This window comes from Somniosus microcephalus, chromosome 5 (genome assembly GCF_052327205.1).
Source record: "Somniosus microcephalus isolate GS21.2 chromosome 5, FLI_Smic_1.0, whole genome shotgun sequence".
NCBI classification, from domain to species: domain Eukaryota; kingdom Metazoa; phylum Chordata; class Chondrichthyes; order Squaliformes; family Somniosidae; genus Somniosus; species Somniosus microcephalus.
The window spans coordinates 107399510-107415024 of NC_140991.1; the positions used below are offsets into that span (position 1 = coordinate 107399510).

The 15515-nt window shown below is 42.5% G+C and overlaps 1 protein-coding gene across 1 annotated transcript in view; it reads left to right on the forward strand.

Moving 5' to 3' along the window:
- LOC147117257 (contactin-associated protein-like 2) overlaps nt 1–15515 on the forward strand; it is a 1950749-nt gene that overhangs the window by 617554 nt on the left and 1317680 nt on the right. The window contains exon 9 of the mRNA XM_085988072.1: nt 8135–8306. Within this exon, the coding sequence (XP_085844198.1) occupies nt 8135–8306 (172 nt within the window). The remainder of the gene's footprint in view (nt 1–8134; nt 8307–15515) is intronic.

A 15515-nucleotide genomic window follows, 5' to 3' on the forward strand; every position in this document is an offset into this window, starting at 1 on the left:
CCATTCAATGAGATCATGGCTGATCCTCGTCTGAGATCATAGCTGATCTTACCAGTTCAGTACCCCGTCCCCGCCTTTTCTCCGTAACCCTTAATCCCCTTAGCCTTCAGAAATATATCCAATTCTCTCTTGAAAATATTTATTGAATTAGCCTTCACAGCCCTCTGTGGCAGGGAATTCCACAGGCTCACCACTCTTTGAGTGAAGAAATTCTTCCTCATCTCTGTTTTAAATGATTTGCCCGCTATTTTTAGACTGTGGCCCCTGGTTCTGTGCTCCCTGGCCATTGGAAACATTCTCTCTGAATTCAGCCTGTCCAGGCCTGCCATAATTTTATATGTTTCGATGAGATCCCCTCTCAATCTTCTAAACTCCAGTGAGTACAAGCCCAAACTATTTAATCTCTCTTCGTAGGTCATTCCCGCCATTCCAGGTATCAGCCTGGTGAATCGCCGTTGCACTCTTTCCATGGCAAGAACATCCTTCCGCAGATGGGGCGACCAAAACTGTACACAATACTCCAGATGCGGTCTCACCAGCACCTTGTACAGCTGTAGTAAGGTATCCCTATTCCTATACTCGAACCCCCTTGATATGAAGGCCAACATACCATTTGCCTTCTTAATCGCCTGTTGCACCTGCATGCTCTCCTTCAGTGACTGGTGCACAAGAACACCCAGGTCCCTCTGCACTTCCCCATCTCCCAATCTATTGCCATTTAGATAATAATCTACCCTCCTGTTTTTACCCCCAAAGTGGATAACCTCGCATTTATCCACATTATAGTGCATCTGCCACGTATCCGCCCATTCCCCCAACCTGTCCAAATCGCACTGTAGCCTCCTGACATCCTCATCAGAGCCCACCCCTCCTCCTAGTTTAGTGTCGTCAGCGAATTTGGAAATATTGCATCCAATTCCCTGATCCAGATCATTTATATATATTGTGAACAGCTGGGGTCCCAGGACAGATCCTTGCGGCACCCCGCTGGTCACTGCCTGCCACTCTGAAAACGAGCCGTTTATTCCAACTCTCTGTTTTCTATCCGCCAGCCAGTTCTCTATCCACGTTAATACTTTGCCCCCAATCCCATGAGCCTTAATTTTGCATGACAATCTTTTGTGTGGAACCTTATCGAAGGCTTTCTGGAAGTCAAGGTACACCACATCCACTGGCTCTCCCCCATCTATTTTACCAGTTACTTCCTCAAAAAATTCCAGCAGATTAGTCAAACACGATTTACCCTTTGTAAATCCATGTTGACTCTGTCCGATCCTTTCCCCATTTGTCAAGTGCTCCGCTATTTTATCCTTAATAATGGACTCTAGCATTTTGCCCACAACCGATGTAAGGCTTACTGGTCTATAATTCCCTGCTTTCTCTCTACCCCCCTTTTTAAATATTGGGGTAACATTAGCTACCCTCCAATCCACGGGTACTGTTCCCGAGTCAATGGAGTTCCGGAAGATGATCCTTAGAGCATCTGCTATCTCCAGGGCCACCTCCTTAAGTACCCTAGGATGTAGTTTATCAGGCCCCGGGGATTTGTCGGCCTTCAGTCCCCTCAACTTACCCAACACCATATCCCTAGAGATACTAATTTCTGTCAGCTCCTCCCTCTCATTAGTCCCTATGTTTGCCGATATTCCTGGGAGGTTATTTGTGTCCTCCTTTGTGAATACAGAACCAAAGTATGAGTTTAATTGGTCTGCCATTTCCTTATTCTCCATTATATATTCTCCCGAATCGGACTGCAGGGGACCGACTTGGGATTTTACCAGTCTTTTCCTCCTGATATACCGATAAAAGCTTTTGCAGTCTGTCTTTATTTTTGCTGCAAGTTTACTTTCGTATTCTATTTTCCCCTTCCTGATTAATCCCTTTGTCCTCTTCTGCTGTATCCTGTACTGCCCCCAATCTTCCGGTCTGGTGCTTTTTTTTGCCAGTTGATATGCCCTTTTTTTTGATTTTATGCTGTCCCTAATTTCCCTCGTTATCCACGGTTGAGTCACCTTTTTAGGTTTATTTTTATGCCAAACCGGTATAAACATGTTCTGGAATTCTTCCATTCTATCTTTGAATGCTTGCCATTGTCTATCCACTGTCAATCCCCCCAGAAACACCACCCAATCAATCTTACCCAATTCCCGTCTCATACCCTCGTAATTCCCTTTATTTAAGTTCTGGACCTTAGTCTCTGATTCAATTTCCTCACTCTCCATCTCGACTGAGAGCTCGATCATATTATGATCGCTCTGACCCAAGGGGCCTCGTACAAGAAGATTGGTGATAAGTCCCTTCTCATTGCACAATACCCAGTCTAAAATGGCCTGATCTCGAGTCGGCTCCTCGACATATTGGTCCAGATAACCGTCCCGAAAACATTCCAGGAATTCCTCCTCCTCAGAATTTTTACTAATTTGGGTAGTCCAATCAATATGTAAATTAAAGTCACCCAACTCTACCCTATATTGCTCACAGTATACACACAACCTTGTCAGCAAACCCAGTGTACCAATGAATTCTCCAACCAATTTCAGTAGAAATGTATAATAAAACTCCCCGAATGGCTCAGCTGGTGAAAGTGGTTTAGCAGCTGAGGCTGGAGACCAGGAACGTCCTGTGTTCAGTCCCTGGTCTGTGCTGAATTAGCTGATCTCACTGGAGATAATGGCTACGATGCTGCCATTGCCCTCGATATCCTGGATTAGGGAATGGATCCAGCTCCTGATTGCTACCCAGTAGCCCCTGCTAGAAGCATTTGTGTGTAGTTACAGAGGGATGATAGGAATTGGTTGCCTGTGATGCCCGCATAATGGAATAGCCTGTCAACATTCACTTTCTGGCGTTATCTGAGTGAAGTATCAAAGGGCGGCCACTACCCATTTAGCTGCAGCCCAGAAATGAACCAATGACTTAGCAAAAATGGGTGTATGTATGTAAACATCTGATGGAGAAAAGCTACCACCTGTGCTCCCGAATAATGAGAGTACAGTATTCGCCAAGGACAGTGAGATTAGCTGAGAGACATCCATGAACTGAGAACTGTGAATGATGCCTATACTAATATCATGAATATCATTATTAGTTTGTTTTGTTCCAGTAGCAATTAATTACAGAAAATAATTTGAAGTGATTGTAGATACAAGAAGGCCGATTTAAACTCGGTTCACCTGGTGGGAACAGGGCAGTAATAGCCCTAATGTCGGACTGCTGTCGTCACCACCCCCATTTGCAATCTGATCCCGTCTATCGCTCAAACACTCACTTGAAGCAGGTTAATGTATGTAAATCGGGGTCCTAAGACATACATAGGACCCTGATTGCGATTTCCAAGTACAAATGGGCGGAGCGTGCTGGAGGCCACTCACAAAACGGCCCAGGAAATGTCTCTTTTTTTGATAGTACCAGGAGAATCCCACAAAAAATTATTCAGGCCTCTACTGGCCCATCTGAGGTCCCTGCTCTAACTATTGGAGTTATTGGAACTATCAGTTTGGGAGCCAGCTGATTTTCCACCATTCAAAAACCGGCGAGCTGCAGCAGGGTACCTGCTTGGCACCGTAGCTCACCAGTGGATTGTAAATATGGCCCAGGTCTCCCACCAGCAAGAACAACCAGCAAAATCAGCCCTAATATCTTCACACTACAGAATTGTCAATGGATTGAGCCACAGTCAATCACCAAGTTAGTATAATTAGATGTTTGTCTGAAGGTCACATTATTGTGCACACATATCTGAAGCTGATCACAACAAAATATGGAAATGTGTACCATATCATTTTTGTGATCTGTCCTTTCTCAAGGTCGTGCTACAAGCCACACTTCACTATTTGAATGAGTTGACCTGTTCCAGGCCTCTGTCAGTGTTACTTTTAAGCCAGCTGTTGGGGAGGAACTTGACTGGGCCACCGTTCACCTGCTTAACAACCTTCCTTCCCTCCTATGAGGAAGCAACCTGCCTCCATTCAGCAGATCTCCTGTCAGCCAGCTGAAGTCTGAATTCAGCAAATGCATAATAATATAAAGATGTGAATCAAGCTCATTTGCTCCCACTTCCTGATGCAGTACATCTGTTGGACGGAGTATCAATCAGGAAATAGTTGAGGCTTGTAATAAGGGAACATCTATATTTATGGGGGATTTTAACTATCATATTAATTGGACAAATCAAATTGGGCAGGGCTGCCTTGAGGATGAGTTCATTGAATGTATTAGGGATGGGTTTCTTGAGCAGTATGTAACTGAACCGACCAGGGGGCAAGCAACCTTAGATCTGGTCCTATGTAACGAGACAGGATTAATTAAAAATGTCCTAGTAAAGGATCCCCTTGGAATGAGTGACCATAACATGGTTGAATTCCATATTCAATTAGAGGGTGAGAAGGTTGGATCTCAAACAAGCGTGCTAAGCTTGAATAAAGGAGACTATGAAGGTATGAGAGCGGAATTGAGTAGAGTGGATTGGGAAAATAGATGAAAGGGTAAGACGATACATGATCAGTGGTGTACATTTAAGGAGTTATTTTACAACTTCCAAAAAATATATATTCCACTGAAAAGAAAAGGGTGTAAAAGAAAAGACAGCCATCCATGGCTAAGTAAAGAAATTAAGGATAGTATTCAACTAAAAACAAGGGCGTATAAGGTAGCCAAATCCAGTGGGAGGATAGAGGATTGGGAAAACTTTAAAAGACAGCAAAAAATAACAAAAAGATTAATTAAGAAAGGGAAGATAGATTATGAAAGTAAATTAGCAAAAAATATAAAAACAGATAGTATAGTTATATAAAAAGGAAAAGGGTGGCTAAAGTAAATGTTGGTCCCTTAGAGGATGAGACCGGGAAATTAATGGTGGGAAATATGGAGATGGCAAAAACACTGAATGAATATTTTGTATCAGTCTTTACAGTAGAAGACACTAAGAATATCCCAACACTGGACAAACAGGGGGCTATAGGGGGGGAGGAGCTAAACACGATCAAAATCACTAAGGAAGTGGTACTCGGTAAAATAATGGGACTCAAGGCAGATAAATCACCTGGACCTGATGGCTTACATCCTAGGGTCTTGAGGGAAGTGGCGGTAGGGATTGTGGATGCATTAGTAATAATTTTCCAAAACTCCCTGGACTCGGCAAAGCTCCCGGCAGACTGGAAAACTGCTAATGTAACACCCTTATTTAAAAAGGGCAGTAGACAGAAAGCTGGAAACTATAGACCGGTTAGCCTAACATCTGTGGTAGGTAAAATTTTGGAGTCCATTATTAAGGAGACAGTAACAGGACATTTGGATAATCATAATTTAATAGGACAAAGTCAGCATGGTTTTATGAAGGGGAAGTCATGTTTGACAAATTTGCTGGAGTTCTTTGAGGAAGTAACATATAGGGTGGATAAAGGGGAACCAGTGGACGTAGTGTATTTAGACTTCCAAAAGGCATTTGACAAGGTGCCACACAAAAGATTATTGCTTAAGATAAAAAATCACGGGATTGGGGGTAATATTCTGGCATGGATAGAGGATTGGCTATCTAACAGAAGGCAGAGAGTTGGGATAAATGGTTCATTCTCAGACTGGCAATCAGTAACTAGTGGTGTTCCGCAGGGGTCAGTGCTAGGTCCCCAACTCTTTACAATCTATATTAACGATTTGGAGGAGAGGACCGAGTGTAACATATCAAAGTTTGCAGATGATAATAAGATGGGAGGGAAAGTAGTGAGTGAGGAGGACATAAAAAACCTGCAAGGGGACATAGACAGGCTAAGTAAGTGGGCAGAGATTTGGCAGATGGAATACAATACTGGAAAGTGTGAGGTTATGCACTTTGGCAGGAAAAATCGTAGAGCAAGTTATTATCTTAATGGCAAGAAACTGGAAAGTACTGAAGTACAAAGGGATCTGAGGGTCCTGGTGCACTAAACTCAAAAGGTTAGTATGCAGGTGCAGCAAGTGATTAAGAAGGCCAATGGAATGTTGGCTTTCATTGCTAGGGGGATAGAATATAAAAATAGGGAGGTATTGCTTCAGTCGTACAAGGTATTGGTGAGACCGCACCTGGAATACTGCATACAGTTTTGGTGTCCATACTTAAGAAAAGACATACTTGCTCTCGAGTCAGTACAAAGAAGGTTCACTCGGTTAATCCCGGGGATGAGGGGATGGACATATGAGGAGAGGTTGAGTAGATTGGGACTCTACTCATTGGAGTTCAGAAGAATGAGAGGCGATCTTATTGAAACATATAAGATTGTGAAGGGGTTGGATCGGGTGGATGCGGGGAGGATGTTCCCGATGATGGGTGAAACTAGAACTAGAGGGCATAGTCTTAGAATAAGGGGCTGCTCTTTCAAAACTGAGATGAGGAGGAACTACTTCACTCAGAGGGTGGTAGGTCCATGGAATATGCTGCCCCAAAAAGCTGTAGAAGCTACATCATTACATAAATTTAAAACAGAAATAGACAGTTTCCTAGAAGTAAAGGGAATTAAGGGTTACGGGGAGCGGGCAGGAATTTGGACATGAGTCTAGGTTCGGATCGGACATGGCCCTGTGGGTAGCGGAGCGGGCCCAGGGGCCGTGTAGCCTGATCCTGCTCCTATTTCGTGTGTCTAATTCTGTTAGATTCAGGAGATGGTTCTGTGATAGTAGATTGGCGGTTAGGATCAGATCAGCCATGATCTTATTGAATGGCGGAGCAGGCTCGAGGGGCCGATTGGCCTACTCATGCTCCTATTTCTTATGTTCTTATTAGTACGGCTCGGCTATGTTCAGTGATACAGGGCTTACCAAGAAAAGGTCTTGTGTGTTTTATTTAGTTTACAAGACTCAGGCCTTAAAATGCATTGTGCTTCCAAAAGCACATTTTTTTTGACAAACTTATGAATAGGGAAAGCCAAACTTTTTATGTTAAGATTCTAAGGGGGATTGACAGAGTAGATGCTGAGAGGTTGTTTCCCCTGGCTGGAGAGTCAAGAACTAAGGGGTATAGTCTCAGGATAAGGGAATCAGCCATTTAAGACTGAGATGAGGAGGAATTTCTTCACTCAGAGGGTTGAGAATCTTTGGCAATCTCTACTCCAAAGGGCTGTGGGTACTGAATCGTTGAGTGTATTCAAGGCTGAGATAGATAGATTTTTGGACTCTAGGGGAATCAAGGGATATGGGGATTGGGCGGGAATGTGGAGTTGAGGTCAAAGATCAGCCATGGCGGAGCGGCCTCGAGGGGCCGTATGGCCTATTCCTGCTCCTAATTCTTACGTTCTTAAATAGTACAGTGCATTCAGACCGAATAAAGAATAATGAAAAAGCAGTTTGTGTTTGATTTGAAATGGATTCTATGCATGGTTATAAATATCTGTTATATCTAGGACAGTGGAAATAATTTTTCCAATATACAATTTTTTTTTAATCAATTTATAATTGCAATACTTGCATTTATATAGCATCTTTCACATCAACATTTGAAAGTGCTTTACCCAATAAATTGCATTTTAAATTACAATGACTATTATGTAGGTCAATGTATTTCACTTTATTAAACATAGCTACTGTATGGCAAGTGAGTTTTGTCTTCTGTTCAGTTTTGTCTTCTGATTCTGTTTTGTCTTCTGATTCTGTTTTGTCTTCTGATTCCATCACCAACAACAACATTTTGAGATGTCAGTTCTGTAGTCAGTTAGGGGATCTCAAGAATATGCTCACAACAGGTAGCTAGCTAACTCAAATGTTAATCCATTTTTAAATCAATGGATATTGTAATAAAACCTAATTAATTAAGTCCCTTGTCATTGTCATGACTATTCCGTTAATTACATTGAGATATGGTTGGCACATAGAGAACATATTGCTCCTTCATTAAAGGATTGTGTGTTCTATTCAATTTAAGTGTATTGTTTCCACACAAATGTCAGTGATTTAAAATCTGAATCTTGCATTAACAATTAATGCTCCTGGTTTGTCTGGAGTGGCCTAATAAATTAGTATTTCATTTACAATTTAAGAATTGGAATCTTGTACATTAAGAGGAATTGAAATAATTTACTGCAACACATTGCCATGATATTTATCTTCTGGTAATTTGTGAGTAATATCTGTACAGCAAAGGAAATTGATATACTTTTTGTTATTTCAGGTTACCCTGGTCCACTGAATAACACTCAACCAAGTATCGCTCGGCGTTCCTTTCAAGGCTGCATGCAACTCCTTCATGTGGATGATCAGCTAGCTGACTTACATGCTGTTGAGCAAGGGAAACTGGGAAAATTTACCAATGTGAACATTGATATGTGCGCAATCATAGACAGGTAAATGAATAATGAGAAGGTTTATTTTTCACTGTATATCATGCTTCATTGATTTAATGCAGGTAAATGTCACACCAGCACAGTAAGTATACATCTTTTGGGAGAGGAGCAAAGAGACTCATTAACTTAGCAGATACACAGCAAGACCTCTATACAAGCTGCAGTTGAACTTTTGTATCATCAAATACAGAGTTTATTGCATTTTCTGAGAGTACAGAGACAGCAAAGTAGCATGTAAAGGCTAAACACTGGTATTCCATACTGATTAAGAACATAAGAAATAGGAGCAGGAGTAGGCCATTTGGCCCCTTGAGCCTGCTCCACATTCAATAAGATCATGGCTGATCTTCTACCTCAACTCCACTTTCCTGCACTATCCCCATATCCCTTGATTCCCTTAATATCCAAAAATCTATTGATCTCTGTCTTGAATATACTCAACAACTGAGCCTCCACAGTCTCTGGGGTAGAGAATTCCAAAGATTCACCACCCTCTGAGTGAAGAAATTTCTCCTCATCTCAGTCCTAAATGGCCGACCCATAATCCTGAGACTGGGACCCTGGTTCTAGACTCCCCAGAGGAAACATCTTCCCTGCATCTACCCTGTCAAGCCCTGTAAGAATTTTGTATGTTTCAATGAGATCACCTCTCATTCTTCTAAACTCTAGAGAATATAGGCCTAGTCTACTCAATCTCTCCTCATGGGACAATCCCCCCATCCCAGGAATCAGTCTGGTGAACCTTTGTTGCACTCCCTCTATGGCAAGTATACCCTTCCTTAGGCAAGGAGACCAAAACTGTACACAATACTCCAGGTGTGGTCTCACCAGGACCCTATATAATTGCAGTAAGATGTCTTTACTTTTATACTCACATCCTCTTCTAATAAAGGCCAACATACCATTTGCTTTCCTAATTGCTTGCTGTACCTGCTTGTTAACTTTCAGTGATTCGTGTACCCAGGTCCCTCTGAACACCAACATTTCCCAATCTCTCATCATTTAAAAAATACTCTGCTTTTATACTTTTCCTACCAAGGTGGATAACTTCACATTTCTCCACATTATATTCCATTTGCCATGTTCTTGCCCACTCACTTAGCTTGTCTATATCCCCTTGAAGCCTCTTTGCATCCACCTCACAACTTACATTCCCATCCAGCTTTGTATCATCAGCAAACTTGAGCATATTACATTTGTTCCCCTCATTTGTTTGCATCATCCAAATCATTGATATAGATTGTGAATAGCTGAGGCTCAAGCACTGATCCTTGTGGTACCCAACTAGTTACAGCCTACCAACCCAAAAATGACCCGTTTGTTCCTACTCTCTGTTTTCTGTCCATTAACCAATCCTCAATCCATGCTAGTATATTACCCTCAATCCCATGAGCCCTAATTTAGTTTAATCACCTCTTTTGTGGCACCTTATCGAATGCCTTCTAAATGTCCAAATACATCACATCTACTGGTTCCCCCTTATCTATTCTGCGAGTTACAACCTCAAAAAACTCTTAACAGATTCATCAAACACACTTTCATAAATCCGTGTTGACTCTGCCCATCCTAGTATTATTTTCTAAGTGCCCTATTACCACGTCCTTAATAATAGATTCTAGCATTTTCCCTACTACTGATGTCAGGCTAACTGATCTGTAGATCCCCATTTTCTTTCTCCCTCCTTTCTTAAATATAAAAGCTTCCCTTACGGCTTTTTCAAAATAAGTGGTAAGTTGGCTTTGTAAAAAGCACTTGAACCCCTGGCAAAATGGCCAAGCTTTTTTTTCTCAAAACTTCTCACAACAGCCTTCGATACCGCTGGGGTAATTTTACAAGTCAGTCACTGTGGGAAAGCTTTGCTTGCCAGAAGCACATATTGGCAATTCAGGCAATGGTCCTGCGATTTTCTGAATATAATGATTGGAAATCATCAACAGAGTGTATCTGAATTTCCAATATGCACTGCTGGCAGCTAAGATTGTTCACCAGCAATGCAGGTTCGTGGAATTAGCCCTTTAAGCAGTCCTTTCAATTATGGTAAACTCCCTCAATTCTTGCATCAAAGAGTCAATGTTTGAGTTGTTTTCTAGCATATAGAAACATAGAAACATAGAAGATAGGAGCAGGAGTAGGCCATTCGGCCCTTCGAGCCTGCTCTGCCATTCAATGCGATCACGGCTGATCATCCAAATTCAGTACCCGGTCCCTGCTTTCTCCCCAAGACCCATTAGAATAATTTTCTGCATAATTAGCAGATAAAGGCGCATCCTTTTTATTTGGGTTCATTGGGTCAATGCTTTTGTTACCTTCAGACTCGACTATTCCAATGCTCTCCTGGTCGGCCTCCCAACTTCCATAAACGTGAGCTCATCCAAAACCCTAACTCGCACCATCCCGTTCATCCATCACCCCCATCCTTGCTGACCTACATTGGCTCCCGGTCCGGCAATGCGTCGATTTTAAAATTTTCACTCTTATTTTCAAATCCCTCCGTGGCCTCATCCCTCCCTATCTCTATAACCTCCTTCAGCACTACAACCCTCTGAGATCTCTGCACTCCTCCAATTCTGGCCTCTCACGCAGCTCTGATTTTCATCGCTCCACCATTGGTGGCTGTGCATTCAGCTGCCTAGGCCCTAAGATCTGGAATTCCATGCCTAAACCTCTCTGCCTCTCTCTGTTCCTGTAAATCCCTCCTTAAAACCTACCTCTTTGATCAAGCTTTTTGTTATCTGTCCTAATATCTCTTTATATGGTTCAGTGTCAAATTTTGTCTAATAACGCTCCTGTGAAGTGCCTTGGAATGTTTTTACTATGTTAAAGGCATTATATAAGTGGAAGTTGTTGTTAGTGATGACTTGCTAAGTATCGTTACCTTTAGTGAGGAAGGAGCACATAGCCTCAAGCTATCATGTAAAAAGAAGAGCAACAACCCCTTTAAATAAAAGCTATAAACATGCAGATTGGATTCTTTTAATAACACCACTAGAAGCTCCTTAGCATTCCAGACCAAGAACCAGGCCCGCAACCTGTGGGAATCATTTTGCCACCTTTTACCAAATCCAAAACCAGATGAAGGCTGGATCGTGTCAGAAGTTTGTTCTGCTGCTGATGAAACTTATTTGAAAATCTTTAGGGGGCAAAATTGGGTGGGGGCGTGAACTTCACCGGGGCGCTACTATTAGCGCCCCGAAAGGTTAGCGCCCCCGCGCTGCAATTCACTGGTTGCGCCCCAAGAGGGAGGCGGAGCGCTACTGGAAGCGCCCCGCCTCCCTCTTGGGGCACTGCGAGTGAATATCACAGCGCTACATGCCGCGGTACGGCAGGCCTTCCTCCCTTTATTAAAGGGGAGGGGCCTAGCGCAGCGGGACCCAGGGCCCAGCTGGGCCAGCAGGGATTGGAGTGTCGGCAAAAGAGCCCGGCACTCGAGAGAAGTGCTGGGCTCACGGAGCGTAGCCGGCACTCCGCGGGGGCGGGGGGTGCACATAAGGCCGGGTACAGCAATGGGGGCAGGTGCTGGCAGGCGGCCACCTGGCACCTCCCCTTTAATTTGCACTGCCCCGGCCGCAGGTAGGCCGCCTTGACCTTGTCTGACATAGCATCCAGCAGTAAGTCAGGGGGTGCTACCGAAGATCGCGGCTGGGGCGCAAGAGGGGCACAGCGCACAGCGATGACATCATCGCCGGTGGCGCAGCGCCACGGGGCGCTAATGGTTACCACCGCCGCTAAACTCCCGCTGAATTTCGTGGGAGGTGTTAACGGCGCCACGCCCAGGCGCTAGTTGCTTTGCGCCCCGTTAGCGCCCTCTTAGGGCACTAATGGGAGGCGCAAATCAACCGAATTTCTCCCCCTTATACTCTTAAAAATGTAATCATTTATGAATCGGAAACTGGAAGGTGCGGTCCAAAACCAGCCAGCTAGCAATCCTATAATGTCTGAGTTATTCATTGGTAGTCCAGTACAATTTCACCAGGTCTTTGTCTCTAGTTGCACACTGTTGCTATGCCACCTAATATATAAAAATATAATGGCCCAGAAATTCAGGTCGGGGGCTTCCCGTGGGTGCAAGCCCCCGATCTGCACTTACCTTGCGCGCCGGCCGTTGAGTTGTAGGGCCCCGTGGAATTCCGATCCGGGGCCTGGCCCAGCTGCCGGCACGCTGTGCTTGCGTATCCCAGGGGCGCAGTTAGTTCGATGCGTCCCCTGGGATCACGTGGGCCATGGGCAGCAGGGAAAAGCCCATTCATAAGTCTGACAGGAAGAGCTGTCAAGACTTATAAATACTATGGCCCCAAAATAACACTAAACAGTCAAATAATTTTTTTTTTTAATCACATTTTTTAAATAAACTATAAATTACATGACATAACTATTTTAAACAATAATTTACATTTTTGAAAAAAGTAATTTTATATTCTAACGGGGCTAAAAATAAACTTACCTTGCTTTAAAGTATTTAAAAATAATAAACCTGTGGAAAAAATGTTTTAATTTTAATTAATTCACCACTTACCTTGTAAAAAGCAGGCCTTACGCCTGCTTTTTATATTTCTAAATCCTGCAGGCTTACGATCCCGGAGAAACCTGTAAAAAAACCTAAGTTTGATGCGCATGCACAGTGCATGCAGGAAACCGGCAATTCCATTCGGCCTACGGGTGAGTACCCCGTGCGTACTCACCCGTGGAGACCCGAATTTCTGGTCCAATATTAGTAAAAATTACATCATAAAGCATATACATAAATGTCAATCACTGAACTTTTTGTAATAAGACTGATTAGATTCTAGCATGCGATCTCCCAAATAGTTGTACCGGTAGAATAATTAAATACAATTAAGGAAATTTACTTTAATTCTTCCAAAGATGTTAAAATGAGTAAACGAGGAAATATTAGCAGAAAATGTTCATAGTTGACAAGAAATAGAAGTGATACCAGATGATACTAAGAGAAAGCAGAAACTAAAGAATCTCTGGATCCAAACAACATCTGTTATTTTGTTCCTAGCACTTTATTCATTTTTGGCATTTGCGCTATGCAATAAAACCAGTTTTAAAGTGAATATTTTCTATTTTCTGTTAATTGTTGTGCAGTGATAATTAGCTTCTTGGCACAGGACCACAATGTTGCACTGTTTCCTGCTGGCTAGTGTTAAATTGAAATCCACTGTGCATTTTAAACTAATTTGTTTCTTCCATCAGAGTGCAGTAGACTCATTAATGCCAGTGCTTCCACGTCTTGATTGGTCTTTTATCACTATGTGCTCATGCATACTGTCCCTCTGTATCCTTAAAAGCTGAACACATTCCCCTGTGTATTTCTCCTCTACGCTGCCAAAAGCTAAACACGGTCCAAAAGTAAAGAAATATTGCAACTGCTGTGCTTTTTATTAAATAAATGTAGCAAAAAGTTTCAAGTACTTTATTATTTGGTTAATTTAAATAGTTGCAAGGCACCACGTTAAAATATGGTATCAAATATACTAATACAAAGAGATCATTACATACGGGAAATAACTTGATTCACAAGTTTCACACAGGCCAGGAAGGCCCCAGGTTCGATCTCTGGTCTGTGCTGAATTAGCTGATGTTAATCAGGGCCGCAATGGGACATTATGATTACCCACAGCACCCCTGGGTTGGGGACATCGGTCAAGGTTCATGATCATTATCAAATGACCACCACTCACTGACATGAAGAATGGCCATTTGGGTGAAGTACAGACGGGCCTCTGGTGCTTGTGAAACTGTACCCTAAAAGTGGCCAATGCTTTCAGGAGAGGGCAGGGAAAAAAATCGATCAGTTAATAAGATAGGTGTGACACAATAATACATACTTAACAGCCTTCCATCGAGCGCACCTGTAATACCATAACTGTTAAAGGTGTCGCACGCAAGCATGACACACCGCAAAGCAGCACACATCCATCAAGCAAAATTTAATGACTGATTAAAATAAGTACTTATCTGTTAGATTATCAATTAAATATCTAAGTGGCCATATGTGAATCAAATAGTTCCAATAAGGTACATGCAACTAGCAAAAAATGGCACCATCAAGTATCATAGAAGCAGCCTTTCAAATCATTCATAATTTCTCATCACTGTTTTCTGCTGTCATTTTCCTTCTTTACTGATGGTTTATATAGCTGTAAATAACATATAAAACATAACAAACACACAAAATTATACAACACATGAAAAGTCACTAAATGTACCAAAAAATGTGGTTATTTAACGTAAAAAATGCCTGTAAGAAAAAAAACGGTGTAACCAGCAGGTGCATCTATTTGATGTCATTTTTACCAAGGTCTTCTGCTTGTACCTTTTTATATGACGTGTAAATTAAAACACCTCCACTAGGGTGATCTATACAATTCTTATTTACCTCAGCTGGTTGCAATACAGAATCGTGTCTCCTGTGTTTCATTTGATGTCATTTTTACGAAGGCATATGTTTCTTAATTTTCTGTGTTTCTTTCCGAAGTGTAATTTAGGACACCTTAGCAGGGTGTACCATTGTGTTCTTTCCAAGGCTGCAGACTTCAGGAGCCTGTAGTCTGTTTCAACAAGGTTATTGATTCAGTGTCAACAACTTATTTTATCTCAATAGCCTGTATGCTGTTTATAGCTTTAGATTGTTGAGGCTTCCAGATTTCCAGACCTAGTATGTCATGTTTTAATCAGGCTAGAATTTGTTCATAGAATGGTGTATTTTTCTGAATATGACTTATTCCTTCACACATCTTCCTTTGTGCTAGGTATGACTCCAGCCAGTGGAACGTTTCCCCCAGATTCCCATTGACTTAAGTTTTACTAGGGCTCCTTGATGCCACACTCAGTCAAATGCTGGCTTGATGTCAAGGGCAGTTACTCTCACCTCACCTCTGGAATTCAGCTGCTTTGTCCATTTTTGGACCAAGGCTGTAATGAGGTCGGGAGCTGAGTGGTCTTGGCGAAACCCAAACTGGGCATCAGTGAGCAGGTTTTTGGTGAGTAAGTGCCGCTTGATAGCACTGTCGATGACACCTTTCATCACTTTACTGATGATTGACTGATGGGGCGATAATTGGCCGGGTTGGATTTGTCCTGCTTTTGTGGACAGGACATACCTGGGCAGTTTTCCACATTGTCGGATAGATGCCAGTGTTGTAGATGTACTGGAGCAGCTTGGCGAGAGGTGTGGCTAGTTCTGGAGCACAAGTCTTCGAC